Consider the following 22,147-nt stretch of genomic DNA (forward strand, 5'->3'; position numbering starts at 1 on the left):
TTACAGATATCCGTGTGAAGTGAGAGTTCGATCAGTGCCACTGCAGCCTTGTAGACGCCATGGAAAAAAAAGGAAAGAGGACGAACCTGACGTTGCAAGCAACAAAAAAGATACGAAAAGTCCTGCCGAGAAATTCGTCGATACGAATAGACCACAGATGTATCAAGATCCAAGTAGGCCACCTCTTAGAGATTCGCAGTTGTCTCTTGAAATGACTTCGATGTTAGAGGGAATGGATGCTCAACTTCAAAGTTCTCAGGTTTCTTCAACTGTTTTAGATAGTCCAGTGTCTATGTATCAAAGTTGGAATTACCAAACCGAACAGCAGTGGAGCCGACCTGGCTGGCTCGATCAAAGAAAAAGCAATTGGATGAATCCCTGGACGGAGTACGGTCCCTTTGGTGGATTAGATCGAGAAGTCAAGGTCGATCCAGATAGCACTAGCTTAGATGATTCGAGACCTCGAAGTGCGGTATCACAAGAGGACTATAGGCCAGCATCGAGACAGAATTCTAATTCCGAGTCACCACGAGCCAACTATACACAGTCTTCAAGGGGTCATCCTATATCTCCGAGAGCATCGTTGCCGAGTACACCAGTGGAAAGCATTTATTCCACGCCACCGCGAACCTGTCCCTCGACGCCACACGAGCCACACGATCAAAGATTAATTTCACCTAGAAGTTCTGGATATGGTTCGGCCCCCAGTGAATTTAGTCTTTCATCTCCTTCACCTCGAAACTATCAGAATTCTTTAGACGGCAGGCAAAACAGTATTTCTCCGCGCGCCGCTTACCAAAACTCTTCGTACAATTTAGAAAGCCCGCAAAGAAACACACCGTCCAGGAACAATCAACATACATCTACACCAATTGGTTCCGAAGCTGCCCGGAGAAATCAGTCCCCCAGTATGAATCAACTCCGAAGTCCAAGCTTGAATTCGAGCGACAGCTATAGTTCTAATATATCCTCTCCGCGGTATCCAGTCGATCATAATCAAAGATTTCCCGGAAGTATGGCACAGAACATTGCAGAAATGCAAGATTCTAAATCCACGCCGAAAGCTCCAATATCGCAAATCCCACAGCAATCCGAATCTAACTCAAGGCTGGCTGAGTATGCGAATCAGGGTTACGCGATGCCTGGGCCCATGAATTCCGATTATTTACTGCAAAATCCACTTCACATGCCATCCCTTCCGCACCAGACTTACGATCAACAAAACGAAAATTCAGTCAACTCTGCTGAACAAAAAAGAACTTTAAATAATTCTAGAGGGCCGTCTAATCTTAACTATCCGTCCGGTCTCACGGAACAATCCAATTGGAGTTCGTTGAGTTCGTGGGGTAATGAAACTGCAAAAAAATCTGCGCAATCGCCTTCGCATACAACTCACCAAGGCTTACCATCTAAATTGGAGTACGGTAACACTTCAAAAACATCCTGGGACGAAAGACAATCGCACTCCGATGCGATAAAACCGGCTTGGGATGCACCGCCAGAACCACCGTCGCCCTTCAGAGTGCCAAAGGGGAGGCCACCTTCGAGAACTACGCCTAATCACAACCCTCAACCTGAGTCCGGCAATTCGCAAAGCTCCGTATCGAAAACATTCCTCAAGCCTCAAGAACCAATTAAAAATAGTCCAATTCAACAGCGGAAACCCGAATGGCCACAAGATAGATTGAGAGAAGGTAATTTTTCGTATCACTAATTAAAAGCAACCTGATGAATGAATTCGAATGCGAAGAAAAATAATGATAATAATGCATTGTTTCCAAATGTTTCAGGTTTTCAAGAAAGCACAAGACAAGAAGTACCGAACCAAAATCCAGGTCTGAGCTGGGCCGAGGCTGAAATGAAGCAAGTGCAAGATTTTCACACGATGACCGGTCTTGGTCACCCTTCATTTCCACAATATGGATATCCGAGCTATCCAGTTTTCGACAAACCGTATCCAAACACGTGGGATGGATACAACTACAATCCTGCTTATCACCCGCAAGCTGCCGAATATCCTGCAGCGCAATTCTATCAACAGCCCAAGAGGGATTCCTGCTTCCCGCCAGCTCAGTATCCATTCCAGAACGTGCCAGCGCCTTACCAAGGTCTCAACCCGGGCTGGGCGCGCTGGGAAGCGCCTGGTTGCCCACGCTGGGATCTGTATGGGCCACCTTCCTACTTTCCGGTTTTGCCTGAGCCAGCGCCCAAAGCAGAGCCTCTCGGCGAAGTCGCCGATTACTCCGACAACGAGGAGTGCTTCAAAGACTCGCAGATGGGCGGCGTAGCCATAGCACTGGGCCATGGCAGCGTCCTCTTCGAGTGTGCCAAGCACGAGATGCACGCCACAACCGCTCTGAAGCGACCCAACCGCCTAAACCCGACCAGGATAAGCTTGGTGTTCTACCAGCACCGCAACCTGAATCGACCGCGACACGGCTGGGACGAGTGGGAGGAGAAGATGCGACTGCGCAAGCTCGGCGTGAGCGCGACCAGTGCGGGTGGCACGGCGACGTCCCAGGCGGCGCCGAGCACCTCCTCGAGTCCTGGCGCGGCCACGGCGAGCGAGGCGCCCCTGGCTCTCCCGCACGTGCCCAACGTCCCAAGCTCGCAGTTCATGATGAGGTCGCCGACGTACACGACCATGACATGGACGACACTCTTCCCGATGCATCCCTGCATGATAACTGGTCCGTATCAAGAGGGTGGAGCCATCGGATGATTGTCGACCGGGCCCTTTGGCCCGAGCTAGCCATAACCGAACCGTTGACATTCGTTATAGCTGACTGATTCGGTCTACCGACGAGGTGCCGTTAAAGAGGCTAGCGACCAAACGCAATTATATCTGTATAGGTTTACCTGAGTTTGGCTAAAGTTCCGAAACGAACTTGATTCAGGCTAATCTTTAAATAGTTTTTAATATACTGCGTATTTTCGGACTTTTCAATTTCGAATTTTAAAAAAAGGAAAGAAAATTAAAAAGTCGAAAGTACGTAAAAGCGGATAGAGCTGTAGATTTATTGTGTAATAGAATGTCTCCGCATTTTATCAATGCGACTTTTTAAAGCGTGACTGAAAAATACATTTTGAGAAATCGCACATGTTACAGGCAACGAGGACAGTTTGTAATTTTCTTTCTTTACGTTGGACGATAGCACGTGCGCAAGTGAATCGATAATTTTGGGCGTTCGTTGTAAGAAATTAATTTGTATTATTTGAATATTTGTAAATATTAGGTGACATTTCTTACTTCCAGGTCAACCTCAACTTTTCTTTTTCTACTCTCTTTTTCACGCGAAAAAAAGTTCTTTCTTCTCGCTTCTTTACTTTTTATTCAGGGAGTAAATACTTTATTGGGGAAAAACGAACGTGGAGCGAAGAGTCCACTTATAATTTATTTATTATCACTGTTTCTGTCGCTCCCCCTCTCTCTCTCTCTCTCTCTCTCTCTCTCTCTCTCTTTCCTGCCGGTTCTTTCCTTCGATCCTTTATATTGTATGCGATTGTTTGCCCACTTATCATCCGATCTTTAGTGAAATTTAAATATTATTTTAAAGGACTTACATTTTTAGGTACTGATCATTAGACATATTGTATCGATCGATTGTATGCAAACTTTTATATTTGTATGTATGAGCGTGCGCGCGGGATCAAGGATGACAGTCGAGGAGACTAAAAAATGGCCGGATTATGTAAAGAGAAGGGATGTTGAGTAAATAACGTGATGGATTGTCAGCCTGGTCGCGATCCAGAGTATTATAAGAATCATTAATATATTATCATCAATATCATATACAATAATTATTAATATAATCTAATTTAAATGATTATTTATTAATTAAGTTTTGAAAGAGTGTTATGTACTACTATAACTTGCGAAGCGGCCGTCTAAGATAAAGTTTGTAAAAGTGCCGTAAAAGCGACGAGCGAAGAGACACATGCGCTATTTGTCAAAAATCACCGTAAATTTCGAAGAATCAATATTTTCGAGATGACTGTCTTCGACGTTCCAAAGGAAGTTTTTGCGAAATTAGTGCTCATTCCGCAAAGCCGTAATGGCGTCTTCTCTTAATATCCTTAATCTATTCCGAACTTTTAGCTAAGTTGATTATTCATCTACCTATTTCAACCTACTCGTATTACGTGCAATTGCACATTTTTTGTAAGGACAAACAGAAATATTCCAATTAAAAATATTTTTGCTCATTTTTATTTTGTTCTTTTTTTCTTCTTTTTATCATCTATCGAAAAACAATGCAAATCTTCGATATATATATATATATATATATATATATACACACACACACATATATAAAATGAGAGATTGTAAAAAACACACACACACACACACACACACATATATATATATATATATATATATATATATATATATATATAATTAATTTTTCCGGAAAAGAACGTCTAATAGAATCACTAGTACATAAGTATTTAAATAAAATCTTAAGATAAATTTTTACGACGACGTTTAAATAAATTTTATAAAATATTGCTGTGCAGTAAAGACTTATCTTTAAAATGTATCGACGTATACAAAAGAGGCGGATGTAAAATCGAAAACGTGTTCCTTCTTTTTAAACGTGATAGTGTTTCTATTAGATCTTTTCGAAAGGAAAAGCAACCCACAGTACAACTTTGACCATCAATCGCATTTGTGTTAATAGTCGCCTCGTGATTTATAGTTAGGATGTGTATACAAAAATATCAAAATGACGAGGTGATGATATTAAAACTTATTTGTACAAGTCGTCCTTTCCTTCGAAGCAAAATACAAAACAGCTTTGCTTTAAAATGTTGTCTCGCATTTTTGTACATCATAATATTTTCATATTTTACTTACGTATTGTTTGACGAATCTTTGTTTTTTTTTTCATAAACATTGAACATTGCATCAAGCCAAATCAAATATTACGTATCATGAACGTTTCGCTGGCGACGAGGAATAGCACTGCCATTATGCAAAGCAAAAAATAGCCAATACATATAATTATTACGGTTTTTATAACGAGAAAAAGTATGAGAGACTTGAAGGGAAAATAAAAAACAATAAAACTGATATTAAATGCGATGATGCCAAAATATGTTAAAGATAATATTTAGAGGATAAAGTAAATTACTTGTAATAATTATATAGCAAGATTATTGAAACTAAAATATATAAGGATGAAAACATTTTTAAAAATGATTATAGCGAAAGAAATGGGCAGGAAATAATGAGAAGCTAAAAAGTTATGATTGAATAAAACCAAAACGAGTTAATAATAAAGAGAGACAACGTTGAGAAATGTATTTTTTCTTCCAATGCCAAAAAGATGTCATTTTGTTTTGTACGAAAAGATCGATGAAAAGCAAGAAAAAAAAGGAGAATCTAATAGTAGTGTGTAGAGAGCGTATGTAAGTGTACCAAGAAGAAAATTTAATGTGTATGTCTCGTGAAATAAACTTGTCCGCCTTATGACGCTACAGAAGCACTACGGTTATATCGGTAAAAAAAAACATTCGTAGCGAGAAGTAAGAAGTAAAACTTTAATAACAATATCATGACAGTGCTGCAGTGTCCAATCTTATCATATATTTATAATAACTTCTTGCACAGAACGACATTTCGCGCCAGCTTTTCTATTCGTTTTGATAGAGCGCATAAGAATACCTGACGTCAAAAGTCGCTTTGTGAAAATAACTGCGAAAATGAAAATAATATGAAGTGAATCCGAGGCTGCGATAAACTATTTAGATGAGAAAAAATTTGTATGAAATTGAAACGGACAGCCATGTCTGTAAATATATCAAATGTTTGAGAAGCATTTAATACGACTTTAGAACAGTTGCAAAGACGAGGATGTCTTTTTTTTGTTTTGGGAAAATTGTATTGCGAAATATATAATGCCATACCAGTTGCGAATATTTTACAGGTCCTATGAAGAACGAGAATGAACTATATGAAGTGAAAAATGTTTTGATGCAAAAAAGAATCTTCTGAAAACTGAGCACATATGTAGTAAAAGGCGGTAAAATCGATAAATCATTGTTCTATGTAATTATTACGGATATATTGATTTGCACGTGGTGAACGAGCGAGAAATATAGTATATTATATCAAAGATGATATTTAAAACGATAGCGTATAAAAGATAATTTTTTTAAAAAATCGACTTGTACATGCGATAATTTCGCCGTTTGGCAGAGAGAAACAAAAAATAGAGGAGATATAAAAACCAGTATAAGCAATCTAACAAAAGACTCACTTGAACGATAATGAAAAGATAATTCAGCATTTTGGAAATAAATATAATGAAGGGGAAAAACGCCGTCGCGACGCGTCAATAATGTTGGGACGTATTAAAAAAGCCGTTTGATCTATCGAAGCTATCATTATAAGGATTGTACGTACGAATCGAGAGAAGGATTGGAAAATAAAGAAAGGAAAAAGAAGCGTGCTTGATCGATCGATCGACACTTATTAGAATGCTTACGATTACGATAGAGTGTAACGATAAGCGTGAATAATAAACTTAAGCGGTAATGCTATCGATGTAAGATTAAGGATTAGAACAAATTAGTACGCATAAGTCAGATGTAATTGTCCTTTGTGAATATACTTGAGAGAGAAATGACAAAAATACAACAAACTTTTATGAATAAATGCCTGGCTTCGCGCGTTTCTTTTCAGACCCCTCCAATTAAGTTTTTCGAAAATATATCAATTTCATCAAAGCAAAATTAGTTGCTGCTCCTCTCGCACACGCATCGGTAGCCATACATCGCGAAGGAATGGGCAGAAGAAACGGCGGGCGAGACGAAGGAGAAGCAGATCAGCCAAACGCGAGTTGCGGGAATGGACTTTTCGAGGGCGAACGTTCACCGGCGCGGCGCGATTTGAGCGATCCATGCATGCTCGCACACCGCGGCTGAAGAAGAAGAAGAAGAAGAAGAAGCAGCAGCCGCCGATATACCCGCATCAGCGCTTCTATCGCGCTCGGGCACACGTATTTAGCCAACGATCGAGCCTTTTTGCTCCATCTCCGAGTCTATATAATATATAGCACGCTCTCGTACGCGCCGGCAGAGATTAAATACAATACGAACGGTGCGCGAAATTAAGGAACAAGTGCGGTCTGCGTATGTAATCGTTCTCTTGTATTAGCTCGCGGACGCCCACGAATCCCCTTTCCCTCTCCTCTCGCGCGAGCTTGACGACTTTCGGTGCATCGTGTATGTGGGTATGCGTGTGCGCGTTCAAGACCCGGTGACCGGTCCTTAATCCTGCTCGCCCCGCTATACACATCATATATATAAAGCACATCGACTGCCGGCGCGCTGAAAAAGAATATAATATGTAAGCGCGGGCTGCAGCTGCGCATGCGGTATTCGACCTAAAAACGATATCTCTCTCGGCGCTGCGGCGCGTTTCGCGTTGTATACATATACCTCGCCGATGCAGTGCGCGCAGCGTCTTCCGCCGAAATATTTCTTAATTACAGAATAATCATATGCGTGAAAGTATTTTATCAATTATTCATTATAAGCGAACTTTCGCGTCTGTTTAACGGGAATTAACGAGCGATTTATCGGTATGTATCGGTATAAATTGCTTGTAAAACGTGCGAAAATAACGCGCGCGAACACTTTTTTCTCCTCGATATAGTATAGACGACTGAAATACCGATATATACGTAATGAATATAAATGCGGCAGCGCATTTTCCACGAATTAATTAGCGATTTATAACAGTTAGCAACAGTTGGGTAAGGCATTCATAAACCTCGCGGAGCGTAATTTATTCATTTCTAGTTTAAACGAAATTTATTGAATCACGCGCAGCTGCTGCAGTATACAGACGCGTGACTAGATCGAGACCAGCACACGCGCGTCGCTCTCAACGCTTTCAATCAACGCGGTGTATAGAGGCTTATATGCCGCAGTAGCGATATCGAATAATTATAACACGTAGAAACAGCCGCGCTTGTACGCGCAACTAACTGAAAAAGCTTCGTGTGTACACTGTTAGAAATTGTCTGAAAATTCAGACACAATTAGTATCTGGAAATTCAGTTTTTGGTATCTGAAAGAGAAATTCAGATAGCTGTAACTGAAAAATTCAGATTCGAGTATCTGAAAAAACTTGAGAAAACTCTGGCGATGAGAAATTCAGATACGGGTATCTGAAAAAAATTAGAAAACGTTCACGCTCAATACATATTATTTGTATAGTATATTACATACGCAAAACTATTTATTACTATGTTTACCCTAGAATATTTCTAGTGACATTTTTGGTTTTATGCACATTGATAAAGGAGTGAAAGGGTGTGCAATTAGAGTACTATGAGAGTATAATGGGCATAGACGTCGGTGTGGCAAGCGATACTAGAGCAGAGATGAGTTGAGAGATTGCCAACGGCAAGGTTCGGCCTCCCGGTTGTAAACAAAATTTTGTCTTCGAGCTAAGCTCCTAACTCCGGATGTTTTTAAGGGACAAATAAAAATTGGTTGAGAACCTTTGTTGCCGGGCTACTGCTGACTGCAGGTAAAGACAGTAGAGATGAACGTAGTTCTTCCCGAGTAAAAGACTAAAAGAGACCCACAGGCAAGAGACTGTCACACAGTGATGACCTGGCGTCTACTGTTGGGCGGAAAACCGGCGCGCTGATCTGTTTTATTACGGTCATGTTTGCGTTAAAAATGTCGAAATAAAATAAAAACGGTTAATGTAAAAATTTTTTTTAATTGATAAATTTTTCGAATACAATGACATGCAAATTTGAATGAAAATAATCGAATAATTTTATGTCATTAAACAATCCAAATGACTGGGCAGTATTTATTCAGACGTGCTTCACCTACGAATAATTATTACATGTTTGTTATTAATAAAAAAAACAGTATAACAAAGATCACAGTAGTGATAATAATAATAATAATAATAATATATTGTTGTGAAACAATAATATATTATTATTTTTCGAATAATTCATATTCAAATGTTTTTATTAAAAACTATTAATAGAGTCTGATTTTTATAAACTATTCTTGAAATGTTCAAAATAAGTACTGAAAAAATTAAATATAATATTATAATTATTCGTAATACAGCTCCGTTGTGACTATATACATATATGTGTGTGTGCGCGCGCGTGCGGGTGGGTGTGTATGTGTACGAATGAACTATAAAGGTTGGTTTGATGAAGTCAATGATAATTGCTATGAACATAAAATAAAAGCTCTAAGGTATTTATATCTAGTCAAAATTTATGCAAAAACAAGAGAACATGTGAACAACAAGGATTTCAAATATAAAGCTACGAGGACATTATCACAAAAATCGGATAAGATTTACTCAATGCTTTTACGGCACTAATACAATTTCACCATTCACGGTGTGCGTAAGTATTAGTGCTGTAAAAGCATTGAGTAAATCTTATCCGATTCTTGTGATTCAAATTTGATTCTAATCGGCATTTTTTATTTATTAAAACTTTGTCTGTCAATTTTTTAATTATTTGTTTATACAGAAATTTAGTAATCTGTATTTTTTGTGAGTGTCAAGTTTATTGCATCTTGACCGGCAGCACCATCCCCGACCTTTCCTCATTCTGGGCTGTAAAATCCGAGAAAGGTCTAAAAAAATGTTCACTATGATTTTACCTGGGAAATGTTTTCCACCCACACATCGCCTATCGAAAGTATCGTGGTGGACACACGGTATACCTATAGCTTGGGCTGCGTGCGTGCGCTCGTCCGACAACCTCTGAATCCCTCAGCTTTTCCGACGGCTTTTCTCGGCAAAGGCTCCTTCGTCTCTATACCTGCAGTCAGCAGTATCCCGACAACAAAGGTTCTCAACCATTTCTTATTTGTCTCTTGACAACATCTGGACTTGGGAGTTTAGCTCAAAGACGAAAATTTTTCGAAGCCGAAGGCCGACCCCCGCCGTTGGCAATTTCTCAACTCATCTCTGACTAGACTGAGTGAAGGAAAGAAAGAAAGAAAGAAAGAAATAGGGGGGGAGAGAGAGAGAGAGAGAGAGAGAGAGAGAGAGAGAGAGAGAGAGAGAGAGAGAGCGTGTGTACTGCGTATCTCTCCCTGCAGAAGAATCGTGCGGGGGAGCATGCGCACGGAGCGGAGGAAATGGGAAGCTCTCCCATTTCCTCCGCTCCAGACAGGGCCCGCCACGGGACTAACGGTCAGTTGGTGGAAAGCGTCCCGAACTACGCAGCGTCTTGAGTGATAGCCTATCTTCAGTTGTTCAACTAATTTCTATGCGTGTATAAACGTATAAGTTATCCGAAAACAGGTAAGTGAGAAAAAGTATACATGCCGATCAAACAAGAAACAAGTTTGCATATATCAGGCATGGCATCACGCATCGCGCGTGCCCACATGGGCTGCCATGATTGTTGTAGAACTGTGAAGCCGTTAACAGCTCTACGACTGCATTAATAGTAATTTGTTATTATACATACGCGCCGAGGAGTAACAGTGCGCGAAATCGGTTCAACAACCCCATAACAATCGGCGCTCCCGGGTCATACGTACGCCGTATAGCCCACTTTATATCATTCGCTTATATTGCACGGGATGCACGCGCGTATTTACACTGCGCGGCGGCTGTTTTCCGCTATTTCGTGAGCGCCTTGGGCGGAATCCTGCCGACCGTTAACCCGCGCGAGTCAGATGCGGAATATAAGAACAGACGCTTCTTTACATCCGAGAGCCTGCAATTGGGTCTATAGGTAATGCGGCGTATCCCTTCTTGCGAGATGCGCACCGCGGTGTACATATAGGTATACGTACGCGTATAAGGCGAGCACCATCATCATTCGCCTCTGCGCTGCAGTGTATCATTATATACATCCGCCGCGCGCGTATTACCGATTTACAGACATCGGTTATGCGTCATGCGCCTCATCGGGTGTATAACCCGGCTTTTTCCCCGTTGTGTATACCTAAATATACGCGTGTCGCAATGATCGCAAAAATACTTGTTTAAGTTATTAGCGCATAATCTGGAGAGTTTAATGAAGCACGCGCGCATTAGAGAATTAATTGAATCAGCTGCAACTTAATAAAGACGTATAGGGTCGAAATAATAATAAGGCATTGCGCAACTCTCATACACCTATACGTATATTCGAGACGATTCAATTAGCCGCGAGTGAATCTGGAGCATCGCGTGCGCGCGGTGTCGGTTTTGCAATATTCCCGGCTCTTGGCTCCTTTATGCGAATCGGCCAAGGAGAGGATAAATCCATAGAAAAGTCGAGCCTTATTTATATACGCGCGCATCACTTCCTCGCACGTGCGTCTCTATCTGGCCTGCATCGATTGCTATATTTTTCGTTAATTTAATCACGCCCGCGCTGCTTTCGCGGATTGCACTGACTCAGCGCAGCTCGGTATAGAGGTACAATATGGTAAGGAAAACGTCGCGGCGGGACAAACAGAGAGTCCAATTTTCTCGAAGCCTACTTCTGGTCGCATCTGGGCCAAAGAAGGCCGCGCGAGCGCAGCTAATTTTCCTTTCAAACGGCGCGTTCTTCAGCCGCAGCAAAGACCTCAGCGGACAGAGCCGTAAAATCTCATCCGCGAGCCTGTAGTATGCAACGACGGCATGTAGAGATAGGAAAGCACATAAATTAGGTACATACGCGTGCGGAAAAAAAGAAAGAAGAAGAAGAAGGTGGTCGGGTCGCGACAGTCCCATAGCTACACGCTGCAAGGAGCTGCGTGCAACAGGACACTCAGCGACTGGCTCTCTACGACTAGTTAAGCCAGTTTGCATTATGCGTTTCCGGCAACGTCGTTACCGCTCGCTCGCTCGCGCGACCTCGTGACAGCAGCACATGTACATATACATATCCGCCTCTCTCGGGATACTCTGCCTCGTAAAAGCCCTGTACAAAATTTCGCGCTTGGTTCTCACGTTGACTGTACGTTATATGCGTAACACGATGTATACAGCCTTTGGAATAGAGGGCGCAATTGGGAAATTTCGAGGAAAATCCCACGACGTCGCGACGTCGCGAGCGAACCAGTTTCGCCGCAAGTGTGATGCCGCGTGGCGAGCGAAACCAGTTTCGGAAGAGGGATGGTGCAAGTCGCCGTCGTCGTCGTCGCACGTCGTCTGGAGCAAAAAAATAAGAGAGAAAGAGAGAGAGAGACGGAAATCTGACTGGAATTTATTTCAAGGACGTTCGGATCATGCAGAGTCGCCATATTGCTGCCCGCGGACGATTCCCTTTTTCGATCGCTCTTATTGCGGCAAGGAGGAAAAATTGCGAAATTCAGAGAGAAAGAGCCAGAGGAGAAAACCGACCGCGAACCGCGTCAGCGAATTTAACGCGTGTTTTGAGCTTTCGTGCGCTACACATTGTTTCCCGACACTGCAGCTGCAGATCGAATCAAATCCCGCGGAATGTGCATGGCGCGCGGCGCCTCTGCAGACACCCCCGCGTCTAGACAATTCGTCGTCTCGGTGAATCTTCCGTCTCTCTCTCTCGATGCTCGCTGGGGAAAAGTTTATCGAACGCTGTATCATCGCCAAGATATCTCGAGTCGTCGATTAATTCCGAAAACTTTTTCTCTCTCTCTCTCTCTCTCTTGGGGCCTGTTTCGCCTGAGGATTCCGGTATGTAAAAGCGCACGCGAACAGGTAGCGCGACCACGAGCTATGCACGTTTCAATTTGCGGCCAAGTCTCTGCGCTGCTGCAGTGTGCTTTTTGCGAAGTAAAGTATAAGTTCGCCAATTTGCCGGAGAAAAGAAAATGGCAAAAGTTGCCAAAGCGATCGGACGCGATTTATTTTAGGATCCGGGAATTACGTACGCGCGAGTTGCCAAATGCTGCATACCGCAGTGCAAGAGAAAGAAGAAGAAGCAGAAGCAGCAGGAGACGAAGGAGCTGAATGCGGATCAACGACCCGGCCAGTGCGTACGAGTTCAGTGTCCAGCGAAACTTCGTACTTATACGTATACGGCTACGTTTGACAAATAAGATTTAAAAAAAGGCAGCGATTTGAATTTCCCGCGTTCTCGACGAATACAAATTCCGTGACGCATTGTGCAATGCATGCTTATATATAGATATATCGCGCACGTAGCCGTGATAAATTATTACGGGAGGCGAGCGCGATTAGCATTTAGATTTTTATCGGCTTAATTCGCCGGCTCCGGCATCACTTGTGCATAATCCGCAATGACTGTCATCGAGATAAGTGCAGTTTTAAATTAATTTCCGAACGATCTCGTTTCTCCTTCCTCGTTATTCCTATGTATACGTATGTGTGTACATAAAGTATGTAATTTATTCGGATGCGCTTAAACGCGGCGTCGTCATCGCCTATCAATCCGGGATCTTGGAAAGCCAGCCAAGTTTATAATAAATTTTTCTCGTTCGGCCCTTATCGCGCCTCGTAAATTACTGAAATCGACTCGCTCGAAAAAAGGCCGAACAAGTCTTTCGCGTATAAACCTCGCTCTGTCAGGCCTTCATCAGTGCGAGATGGGCTAAACTGGTTGTCGCTTGATTTCTATACGTATATGTGCAAATCCAGAAAAAACCGGACACTTTTGGGGGTCTGAGTGAACGAAATTGAAATTTGAGGGCAAACACATTTTTGGATTGCGCTTTCAGACACTGGTGGGTAAAGTTGAACCGTGGCGCATTTTCGTTTATTTTCCCCGTGTTAAATTCCCATAAGAGAATTTAAAGTATTTCGTAATCGCGGGAACCCAAGGTTTTTCGGGTTCTGGGTGGCCTAAGGATCCCAAAAACGTTGGTCTGGGAGGTGTGCCCTCAAATTTCAATTGCGTTCACTCAGACCCCCAGAAGTGTCCGGTTTTTTCTGGATTTGCACATATATACGTCGATGGCTGCTTATAAACCGGGGAGGGGAAAAGGAGGAATGATGGATGCGCCATGGCAGAGAAACGCAGCCGCTGATATCGCCGTCCTACAATTGGACGAATACTTCCGTCGACTTTCGAACAATGTCTAAGGACGCGAGCTGCGCGCGGACTACTTAGCAACAGGTATTTCTTCTCAGGATTAGGATTAATCGTCTGATCCGCGTGCGGTGTGTATTGAATAGGAAGCGCTTCATATAAACGCGAAAAAGTCATGCTTTTTCTCAGGCTCGCGTTATAAACTGTACACTATAATAGAAGAAGCGGTCGAATCAAGATGAACGCCCACTCGCTTTTTAGCAGTATAGAGTCGCGCAGGAGAGAAAAAGGCGCCGTTCACGACTTTCTTGCTCGACGCGACGTACATCCGGCAGTTATGCGCGCACATGCTAATACCCGTCTAATAAGAGAGCCCGCTACACGGGCGCGCGATAATTGAGAGCTAATCGAAAGCTCCCGGCGGCAAGACTCTATCAATTATATCCCCTCGCGCCTTTGAATAATTGCACTCGAGGCGTCGTGCCACGCGCTGAGCAGAGCTATATGAGAGAAAGGACATTTATACAACATAAGGCGTCGCTTCTCACGTTACGCCGGTCGCCCTGAGTTGCGGCGCGGGAAGAAGCCGGAGAATCACGCTAAATTTTATACACATTAATAAACAAGCCGCTGCTGTTCGGATATTCAATTACTATACACGCGGCGCGCGAGTTCGCGCGGGTAGGATCATTACGAGCGCGTCGTCGCGATAAATTTTCAGCGGGTTTTCTCTCCCGGCCGCGCAGAAAGCGCTTATTCCCACGTCGAATTTTTAACGCGGCTCGAAAATCTTCGTGAATGAGGACTCGATTAGCCGGCAGAGGAGATAGAGAGAGAGAGAGAGAGAGAGAGAGAGAGAGAGAGAGAGAGAGAGAGAGAGAGAGAGAGAGAGAGAGATGTAGAACACACCGCAGTGCTACGCTACCCGCGTAATATCCCGCTATACTAAATATCTCATTTTTCAAGCTGCGAAGCTATAAGAGAGTGAGAGGAACGCGTATAGTTTTGTTGAAACCTTATAAACTTATATACGCGGCGGATCAGCTCTGGGACGTATGTTCATGCACTATCGAGTCAATTACTAGAAAGTAGCCTACGTGTATAGGCGCGCGGACGTTTATATGACTTTTGTTTTGCGAATGCGTCCTCTCCGTACTTACGTTCTCACACGATGCATAATACATATGCGATTTCGAAAATGTGAATACTATCGCTGTGCGAGCGCGGAGTTTAGTAGGCCAGCTGCGCTGCAGCGGTCAAGCCGCGCGGAATTATGTCGTGTTCCACTTGAAATTCGCGCGCGCATCGTACACACACACACACACACACAGAGTCGAGATGCTCGCGAGGAGCTCGACAACCAATCATATCGCGCACGTGCTTATTATTTCCCGTTACAGCGCGCGGCGGCTTATCTTTACAATCCGCCGGCGATAATTCTTCCCAAAGTAATCGACATCGGCCAAGTATATACGTTGTGTTCTTGCCGTAAAGAGAAAATCTGTCCAGCCTCCCGTCGGACAATGTATGTACTTACAAACGTCGAATCAAGCGGCTCATTAACTAAGTGAATATACGCACTGCTCGTCGATACATCAGCTCTTCTTTCCCGCGGTTGTATCGCGTAATTCACCGGCGATATGTTTAGCGAATTAGCATGCGTTTATTTCGTAAGACAGCGCAACAAACGAGCCTTTATGCCGGGTATACGCACCAGCAACATAACTCGCACGCACATTGTCTGCGGGAACACAACGGAGTTATTGCATACTCTTTCCTCGCGCCCATATAGTGCAGAGAGAGAGAGAGAGAGAGAGAGAGAGAGAGAATAACGAGTTTCCCAAAAGTCGCCGCTTGCAAAATAATCCTACACGGCTCTCGTGAAAATCCAGCTCGCGGAAGGAAATGCGGCAAAACGAAAGAAGCCGAAGTTATCTGTGCTAGCGAGCTAATCGACCGGTTTCAGCGTCGCCGATTTTTCAGCGGTTGCACAATTTCGAAATTCGCGCCGCCGCAGCTTTTCGAAATCGCTGCACCTTGTGCGCGCGCTTTATGCCTATGCGTGTACCATACAGCGGCGATAGATAAGAAAATTAATTAAGCCGGCGCTTTAACGCGAGTATAATTAATCGAATGTTTGATCGCGCCGGATTGAATATGTATACTTATCTGACAAAGCCGATCGCGCGAGCGGAAGAAAGTTCGCTCACGTTTTCCGCGTTTAATATGCTCTCCAGCGTGTATTATACGTACCTCTATATGCACACGATGTGTGTTTGCAGACGAAAGTCATCATCTCTCGCGCCGGGCATTGTCCTACATCACAGCGTATGTATACAGGATCGAATGCCAGGTGTCAATTACCGACACATACGAAATCTCGCGCCACGTGTTGCGCCGCGTGTGGCCTCTCGCTACAGCAGCATCGGAGCCGGTTTCACCTTTGCATGTATATGCACCGAGCTTACGTAAACGCGGTGTATTAATTGCCGACCGAGTACAGCCAGTCTGTTTTTGCGGGAAGAACAGAGATTCGACAGCTTGTACCTATGCACGTATGCGGGAATGCAAGAAACTTCGGGGATCGGCTCTGCGCACTTTCTCTTTGGTAGATTAGAGGGAAAAATCGGCGCAGGGCGACGCGGCGCAAGAAGAAACGATTTCGTTGCCGATCGGTATCTCTCGAGTCGCGAGAGAAAGAGGGATACACGCATCAGCTGAGTGCAATATAGAAATCGCGCCGGCAGCCATTATATACACAGATACCATAGAGGTGGGAGTATGGAAGAAAGATCGTGGGATCGGACGCTTTATATCCACACTCACACAAGTACACGGGGGAGATCCGACCTTGCCTATAGTAACCGCGCGCGCGCGCGCGCGCGCGCGCGCGCGCGTATCGAGGAAGTCTGCTTTCTACGTAGCGGTCCTGCGAGTGTGTGTGTGTGTGTGAGAGAGAAAGGTATTTACAACAAAAAGGAGCGCGCGCGAATAACTGATTGCTCTTAACGGGACGGGCTTGCATAATTTGCGCGCGACACTTACGTTCTATACGAATCGGCGCGGCGTGAATAAATCTGCATGGGATATGAAAAAAGGAGCTTCTCCTCGTCGTCGGCGATTTAATTTGACGTTTACGCTCTCGTTATGTAAACGCCGAGATTTACTATATAAATAGCGGCGCCGTATAGATCGCGACTCTTTACATTTTTTGCCTCGTCTCGAGAGCTACGCGACGCTTATTACGAGGCTCGAGCGAAATATATCGAGAGGCAATAATAGTCCGAGAAATTCACTCGGCGCACGGAACCGATATACGTAGGTATAGCTCTAGGTATGCATTCGCTTGTCTATACTACCGTGGCGTGTACACTCGTAAAACGCGTCGAGATTTATGCGTCTCCGGAGGGGTCAAAGGTCGCGTTTTAATACGAGCGAGCTGATGCTGGCGATGGAAAGTCGCTTCGACAAATCTCTTCCTATATTATCCTCCTCTGCACGACACTTCTTCTCCGCGCGCGCACACACTAAAATAATATTTACGGCCGCCTGTCAAAAGGGCCGAGGCGGAGTAAACAAGGATTTCCAATTGCCGCGCGCTTGTAATAATAAGTGCATAAATTTTAAATTCGAGGCCAAGTTCGATCCCGTTTCCCGGTGAAAAGATAGAGAGGAAAATAGGGTCAAACGCGGTCTCCCTATACATTTCTTTCCGCCGACGCCGACGCATTAATATAACGCGATCGCACTGAGAGGAGTCCGCTGTATACAGTCGCAAATTGCATTGTTCGTCGATTCAAAGAGCCGAGCCATTTTCGCGGCAGACAATGGGCTCGTATCGTATAAAGGCAGAAAATCATCGCTGATTGAAAATTAAGCCGGGTAATAGAGTAGTAGCCGCGGCTCTCGCGCGCTCTTTTTTCGCGCATAATTATAAGCCGAGGAGAGAGAGAGAGAGAGAGAACAGCTGATTAATCGTCTCTCTACGAGATAAGTACGCCAACCATACGGCCGAGGGAGTCGATTCGAGGACGCGCGTCTATAAGGAGCGTCAAAGCTCCATAAATTTCCATCAGCAGAGAGAGAGAGAGAGAGAGAGAGAGAGAGAGAGAGAGAGAGAGAGAGAGAGAGAGAGAGATGCGTCGCGTCTATTCACAGTGCACGGCTTCGGCGCAAATAAGTAGCATCGAGTCCATCGCGATTGCGCGCGTACGGGGCAAGGCGAGCGACCTTTTACCGCGCCGCGTACTCGCTTTTCACGAGAGAGCTCTCCGAGATACGGATCTGCCGATCGCCGGTGTACCTCCCGGGGGTTATTAATGCGCTTCGCACACGGAGTCCATTCTCGCGTCAATTTGTCGCCTGTGCTGCGCAGCTTTTTTTGAATGATACTCTTCCTGATGGACGCAACGCTGATGCAGAAAACGCGGAAACCCGCGAGAAAGAGATTTAATTATTCGTCGCGATGAGGAGTAGGGAAAAGACAATTACGCGCATCTCGAGCCTTGTAATTTCGGGCGAAGAGACGTTGCGTAAAATCGAGGCGACACTCTCCGCGCTGCGAGAGAGAGCGACTTTATACCTTGCGCAATAATCGTCGGCAGCTCTCGCGCCTTTTGCGAAACGAAACGCCGTTTTCAGCTTGAGCGGATTCTAGGAAACGCGAGCGATTGACCAGGCCCTGTCCGCCGCGTCGATTGCGCAGCCATTTAATTGAAAATTATTACACCGGCGGAGATCCTCCTGTTTTCGCGCGGCGCGACTTTGAAGCCGTTACAATAGTGACAGCGAGAGGAACAATTAGAAAGATCGAGGCATAGTGCTGTATCGTATACAGCTGCCGCGGGGTGAGCGAGATGCTTATCGCTGTATATCGCTGAGAGAGACGCTGGAAATCGCTTTCGGGACAAAGTAGGTAAGGCTTTCACGATTCGTGCTCGGCGTGAAAAACACGACGACGATCTCCCGGCCCCGTATTAGTTTCGCGCATCTCTCGTGCATCTATATATATGGAGACTATTCTCTCCAGCTCTCGATCTCGCAGCACAGAGACGCCGCACGTGTGGGGAAAAGGTCGAGCGAAATCGCCGCGCTTTGTGCAGATTCTCGCGCCATAAGTGCGCAGATGGCTAATCGTCGCGGCGAGGATCCCTGCGCGAAGAGTCGAAAACTCGAGCTTGCAAAACGGAGGATTGTGTATCGGTCTTGTTGCAAGTTTCGTCAGGCTCGCTTTTAAGAACGAGGGACACGCTCTTCCCCGCAAACACGTGGAGAGAGAGAGAGAGAGAGAGAGAGAGAGAGGGGGTCGTGCAAAGCATCGAAATGGTCACGTTACTCGGCGCCGCGGGGACCTTGACCCCGCGGCTAAAGTGGAGTTGTGTGTCCAGCAAACAGCCGAAATACGCGCGTTTTTTCAAGCGGACGCTTGCCCGCACACTTCAGAGGCAGAAAAGAGACAATTTTATTTTGAGTCTTTTACGAGGTCGAGAGACGCTCTCGCGCGTGCCTGGATTTCAATACACTTGTGGTGGCCACACAGCACCCACTCGCGCACACACGCGCACATACACGCGAAGACTCCAGCGTTCGTACCTCGAGCGACGCGGCCCGGATCAGAGCTCGGTTTTTCCGACCCGGTCGAGCGCATTAGGACAGATTAGTAATCCTCGCCGTTTGGGTCAGCCTAAGGGCCGACTAAGGGCAGTTCAACTGGAATCACGACACGAGACGCATCACCTCCCTCTGCTTCACGCTCCTGCGCCACCTTACTCCCAAACACTCGTACACCCGCGCCGCGGTGACCAATAGCTCGCCGAATCTGAATCTCGTCCACTCGTGTGTGCGCACAACCAAATCGGACTCGAAGCTCGGACAAATATTTGCTCTCGAAGTACAAAAAAAAAAGAGAAAAGAATTAAGAATCGACGACAAGGTAAATACTGCGCATAATCTTAATATCCGTGAAATGGTAATCCCCGCGCGTATGCGACACGTGCGTGGCAGGTGAAAAATAAAAACGCCGCCGGAGGAAAGTTGATCGTGCGCGTGACGTGCGCGTATTTTTCAGATCAATTATCCAGAAATGCGGGACAAGCCAATTAAAATTTGCCTTAAACCTCGTCGGGGAAAAAACAACGGACTATAACGTTTAATTGCGCGCGGCGAATCTTTTCTTTTCATTCGCGGAAAGGAGTGTTAATCAAGCGTCCGAAAACTTGACAACTTTCACGCGCGAGAGTTGATCTCGAGCCTTTGCGTAAATATCTATAGCTGACTTTTTCGATAACCGTCGCGCAAGAGAATGTATGCTGCGCACACAGAGCTTGCTCGAGACAAAACGCTCGCGCATATTATATATTAATCGCTCGTTACGTATACACATCAGCTCGGACATGCGATATATTTTTCGCGCGCCGCGCTCGATCGATTCGAAATCATTTTATTGGCATAGCTGTACTTACAGAGCTAGCGATCGGGTGTGATCGATCTTTTTCACAGTACATAATGCTATCGTGTGCAACGAGTGCTTTACGAGCTCGGGCCATAAACAGCCGACACGTCGGAAGGAGAGAGAGGGGGGGGGGGAGAGTAAATTTTGAGGTTATCGCCACTAGAGGGAGAGAGAGAAAGACCGGCCGCAGCCAAGCGTGCAAAAAGCAGTCGTTATAATATCGGCGTTTACGTCGAGTTAATTGCTAGCCCGCGCGTGTGAGCGAGTGTGATACGAATGGGCTTCGAGCGGAGCGGACCGGCCGATAATAATATTTCTCCCGATTAGAGTCCACCTACGCGCCTCGCGCGCGCGCATCTTCGATCACGAGATTTTTTAAAATTTCGGTTCGAATATCAAACTTTCCGTTTTTCGCAATTTTTACACTTTGGCGGGTGAGAGGTTGCGTCGAAGCTATAAATTCGCAGAGGGACTTGCATAACACCGAGCTGTACACTTTTTTCTCACGTGTAATAATCGCGCGAGAGCTTTGAAATCGATTTTTGTATTTGTTCTGGCTAGAGCGCCATTTCAATTAACGCTTTTTTTCTTCCAAGCCCATAAATCACGCGAAACGCCGCCGGCCCCGGAGAGCAAGAGAGCAAGAGAGAGAAAAAGGAGCAGCGCGAATATAACTCGCCGCCGGTAATTAAAATCGATACTCGATAGTCGCGCGAATCGCAGGTGTATAGGCGTCGACTCCTCCTGCCTCGGCTTCGCGCCGATTTTTCATCCGCTGCGGCGAACTGACACCTGCGTAAACGATTTTGAAATATTCCGTTGGATCGAAAAGCGCGAGACTGCGACGTTCGCACAACATTATCGTACACACAACAAGCCGTGTCGCGAAACGAGTTTCGTTTAGTCCTGCGGTCGATTCTCTCTCTCTCTCTCTCTCTCTCTCTCTCTCTCTCTCTCTCTCTCTCTCTCTTTGCGGTTACGTCATTACGTCGCATCAGCAGCAGCTTCGAGGGAACGATTCGCGATGACTTTGATGCGCGAGCAGGCGCCGCCAACGCCTCTCTCGGAGAACACGACCAAATTTGGCCGATCCCTCATCAGCGAAAGTCCGGCTCCCTTCCATGACCCTGACCTTCGCGGCCGAGGACTCGAAATATTCGCCATAAGATTTCTCATCGCGTCTCCGCGTTACACGTCCGCAAACTGCAGCCGCGCGATGCCGTGGAAAATCGTGCGGGATATAGACATAACTGATTCTAGAGAGTTGTATAGTAGATGACGAAACTTTTCGACGAATTTATCGCGAGCGAAAGGCAAAAGTCGACGGTCAGCGCGAATTCGCGCCGCGCGTAATAAGAAATTAGGCTAAATCCGTATACGGAGCGCGAGGCGATCCGAGTGACGCCCGTACTTGTACGTCGCGTTTCAGCGCTATATGTACCGACGCGTAAACACGATTATGTGGGACAAGGCGACGATGCCGCTGCCGCTGCCGCTGAGTTTGCACATGCTGCATCGGGTTCAACAATGGCAGGTATTTTTAATTTCCAAGGAGAACGTTATACCTCTACTCTGACTCCTCGGATCGAAATTCGCTGCATATGGTGCAGTCAAATTGCGAGTAGTATAAGTACGCGAATAGACGAAACGCGCCGACAGCTTGATTAGATACGCACACCTATATAGACAGCAGTAACGTAAAGTTGAACCAGGTCGCCTCGACGTATATGCTAAT

The 22,147-nt window shown here is 45.2% G+C and overlaps 2 protein-coding genes across 8 annotated transcripts in view; both read left to right on the top strand.

The window, feature by feature from the left end:
* LOC100114438 (DNA N6-methyl adenine demethylase) overlaps window positions 1-4,212 on the top strand; it is a 46,585-nt gene extending 42,373 nt beyond the window's left edge. For all 5 annotated transcript variants that reach the window (XM_008205118.4, XM_031929403.2, XM_001599411.6 and 2 more), the window contains 2 exons: window positions 7-1,694; window positions 1,791-4,212. In XM_008205118.4, coding sequence (XP_008203340.1) covers window positions 7-1,694; window positions 1,791-2,722 — 2,620 coding nt within the window. In that variant the 3' untranslated portion in view covers window positions 2,723-4,212. The remainder of the gene's footprint in view (window positions 1-6; window positions 1,695-1,790) is intronic.
* Window positions 4,213-10,193: 5,981 nt separating this feature from the next.
* The window catches only part of LOC100114399 (myosin-G heavy chain), a 75,651-nt gene continuing 63,697 nt past the window's right edge, over window positions 10,194-22,147 (top strand). For all 3 annotated transcript variants that reach the window (XM_031929407.1, XM_031929406.1, XM_031929408.1), the window contains exon 1: window positions 10,194-10,312. The gene's annotated coding sequence lies outside the window, so the exon portion shown is untranslated. The remainder of the gene's footprint in view (window positions 10,313-22,147) is intronic.

This window comes from Nasonia vitripennis, chromosome 4 (assembly GCF_009193385.2).
Source record: "Nasonia vitripennis strain AsymCx chromosome 4, Nvit_psr_1.1, whole genome shotgun sequence".
Taxonomy (NCBI): Eukaryota; Metazoa; Arthropoda; class Insecta; order Hymenoptera; family Pteromalidae; genus Nasonia; species Nasonia vitripennis.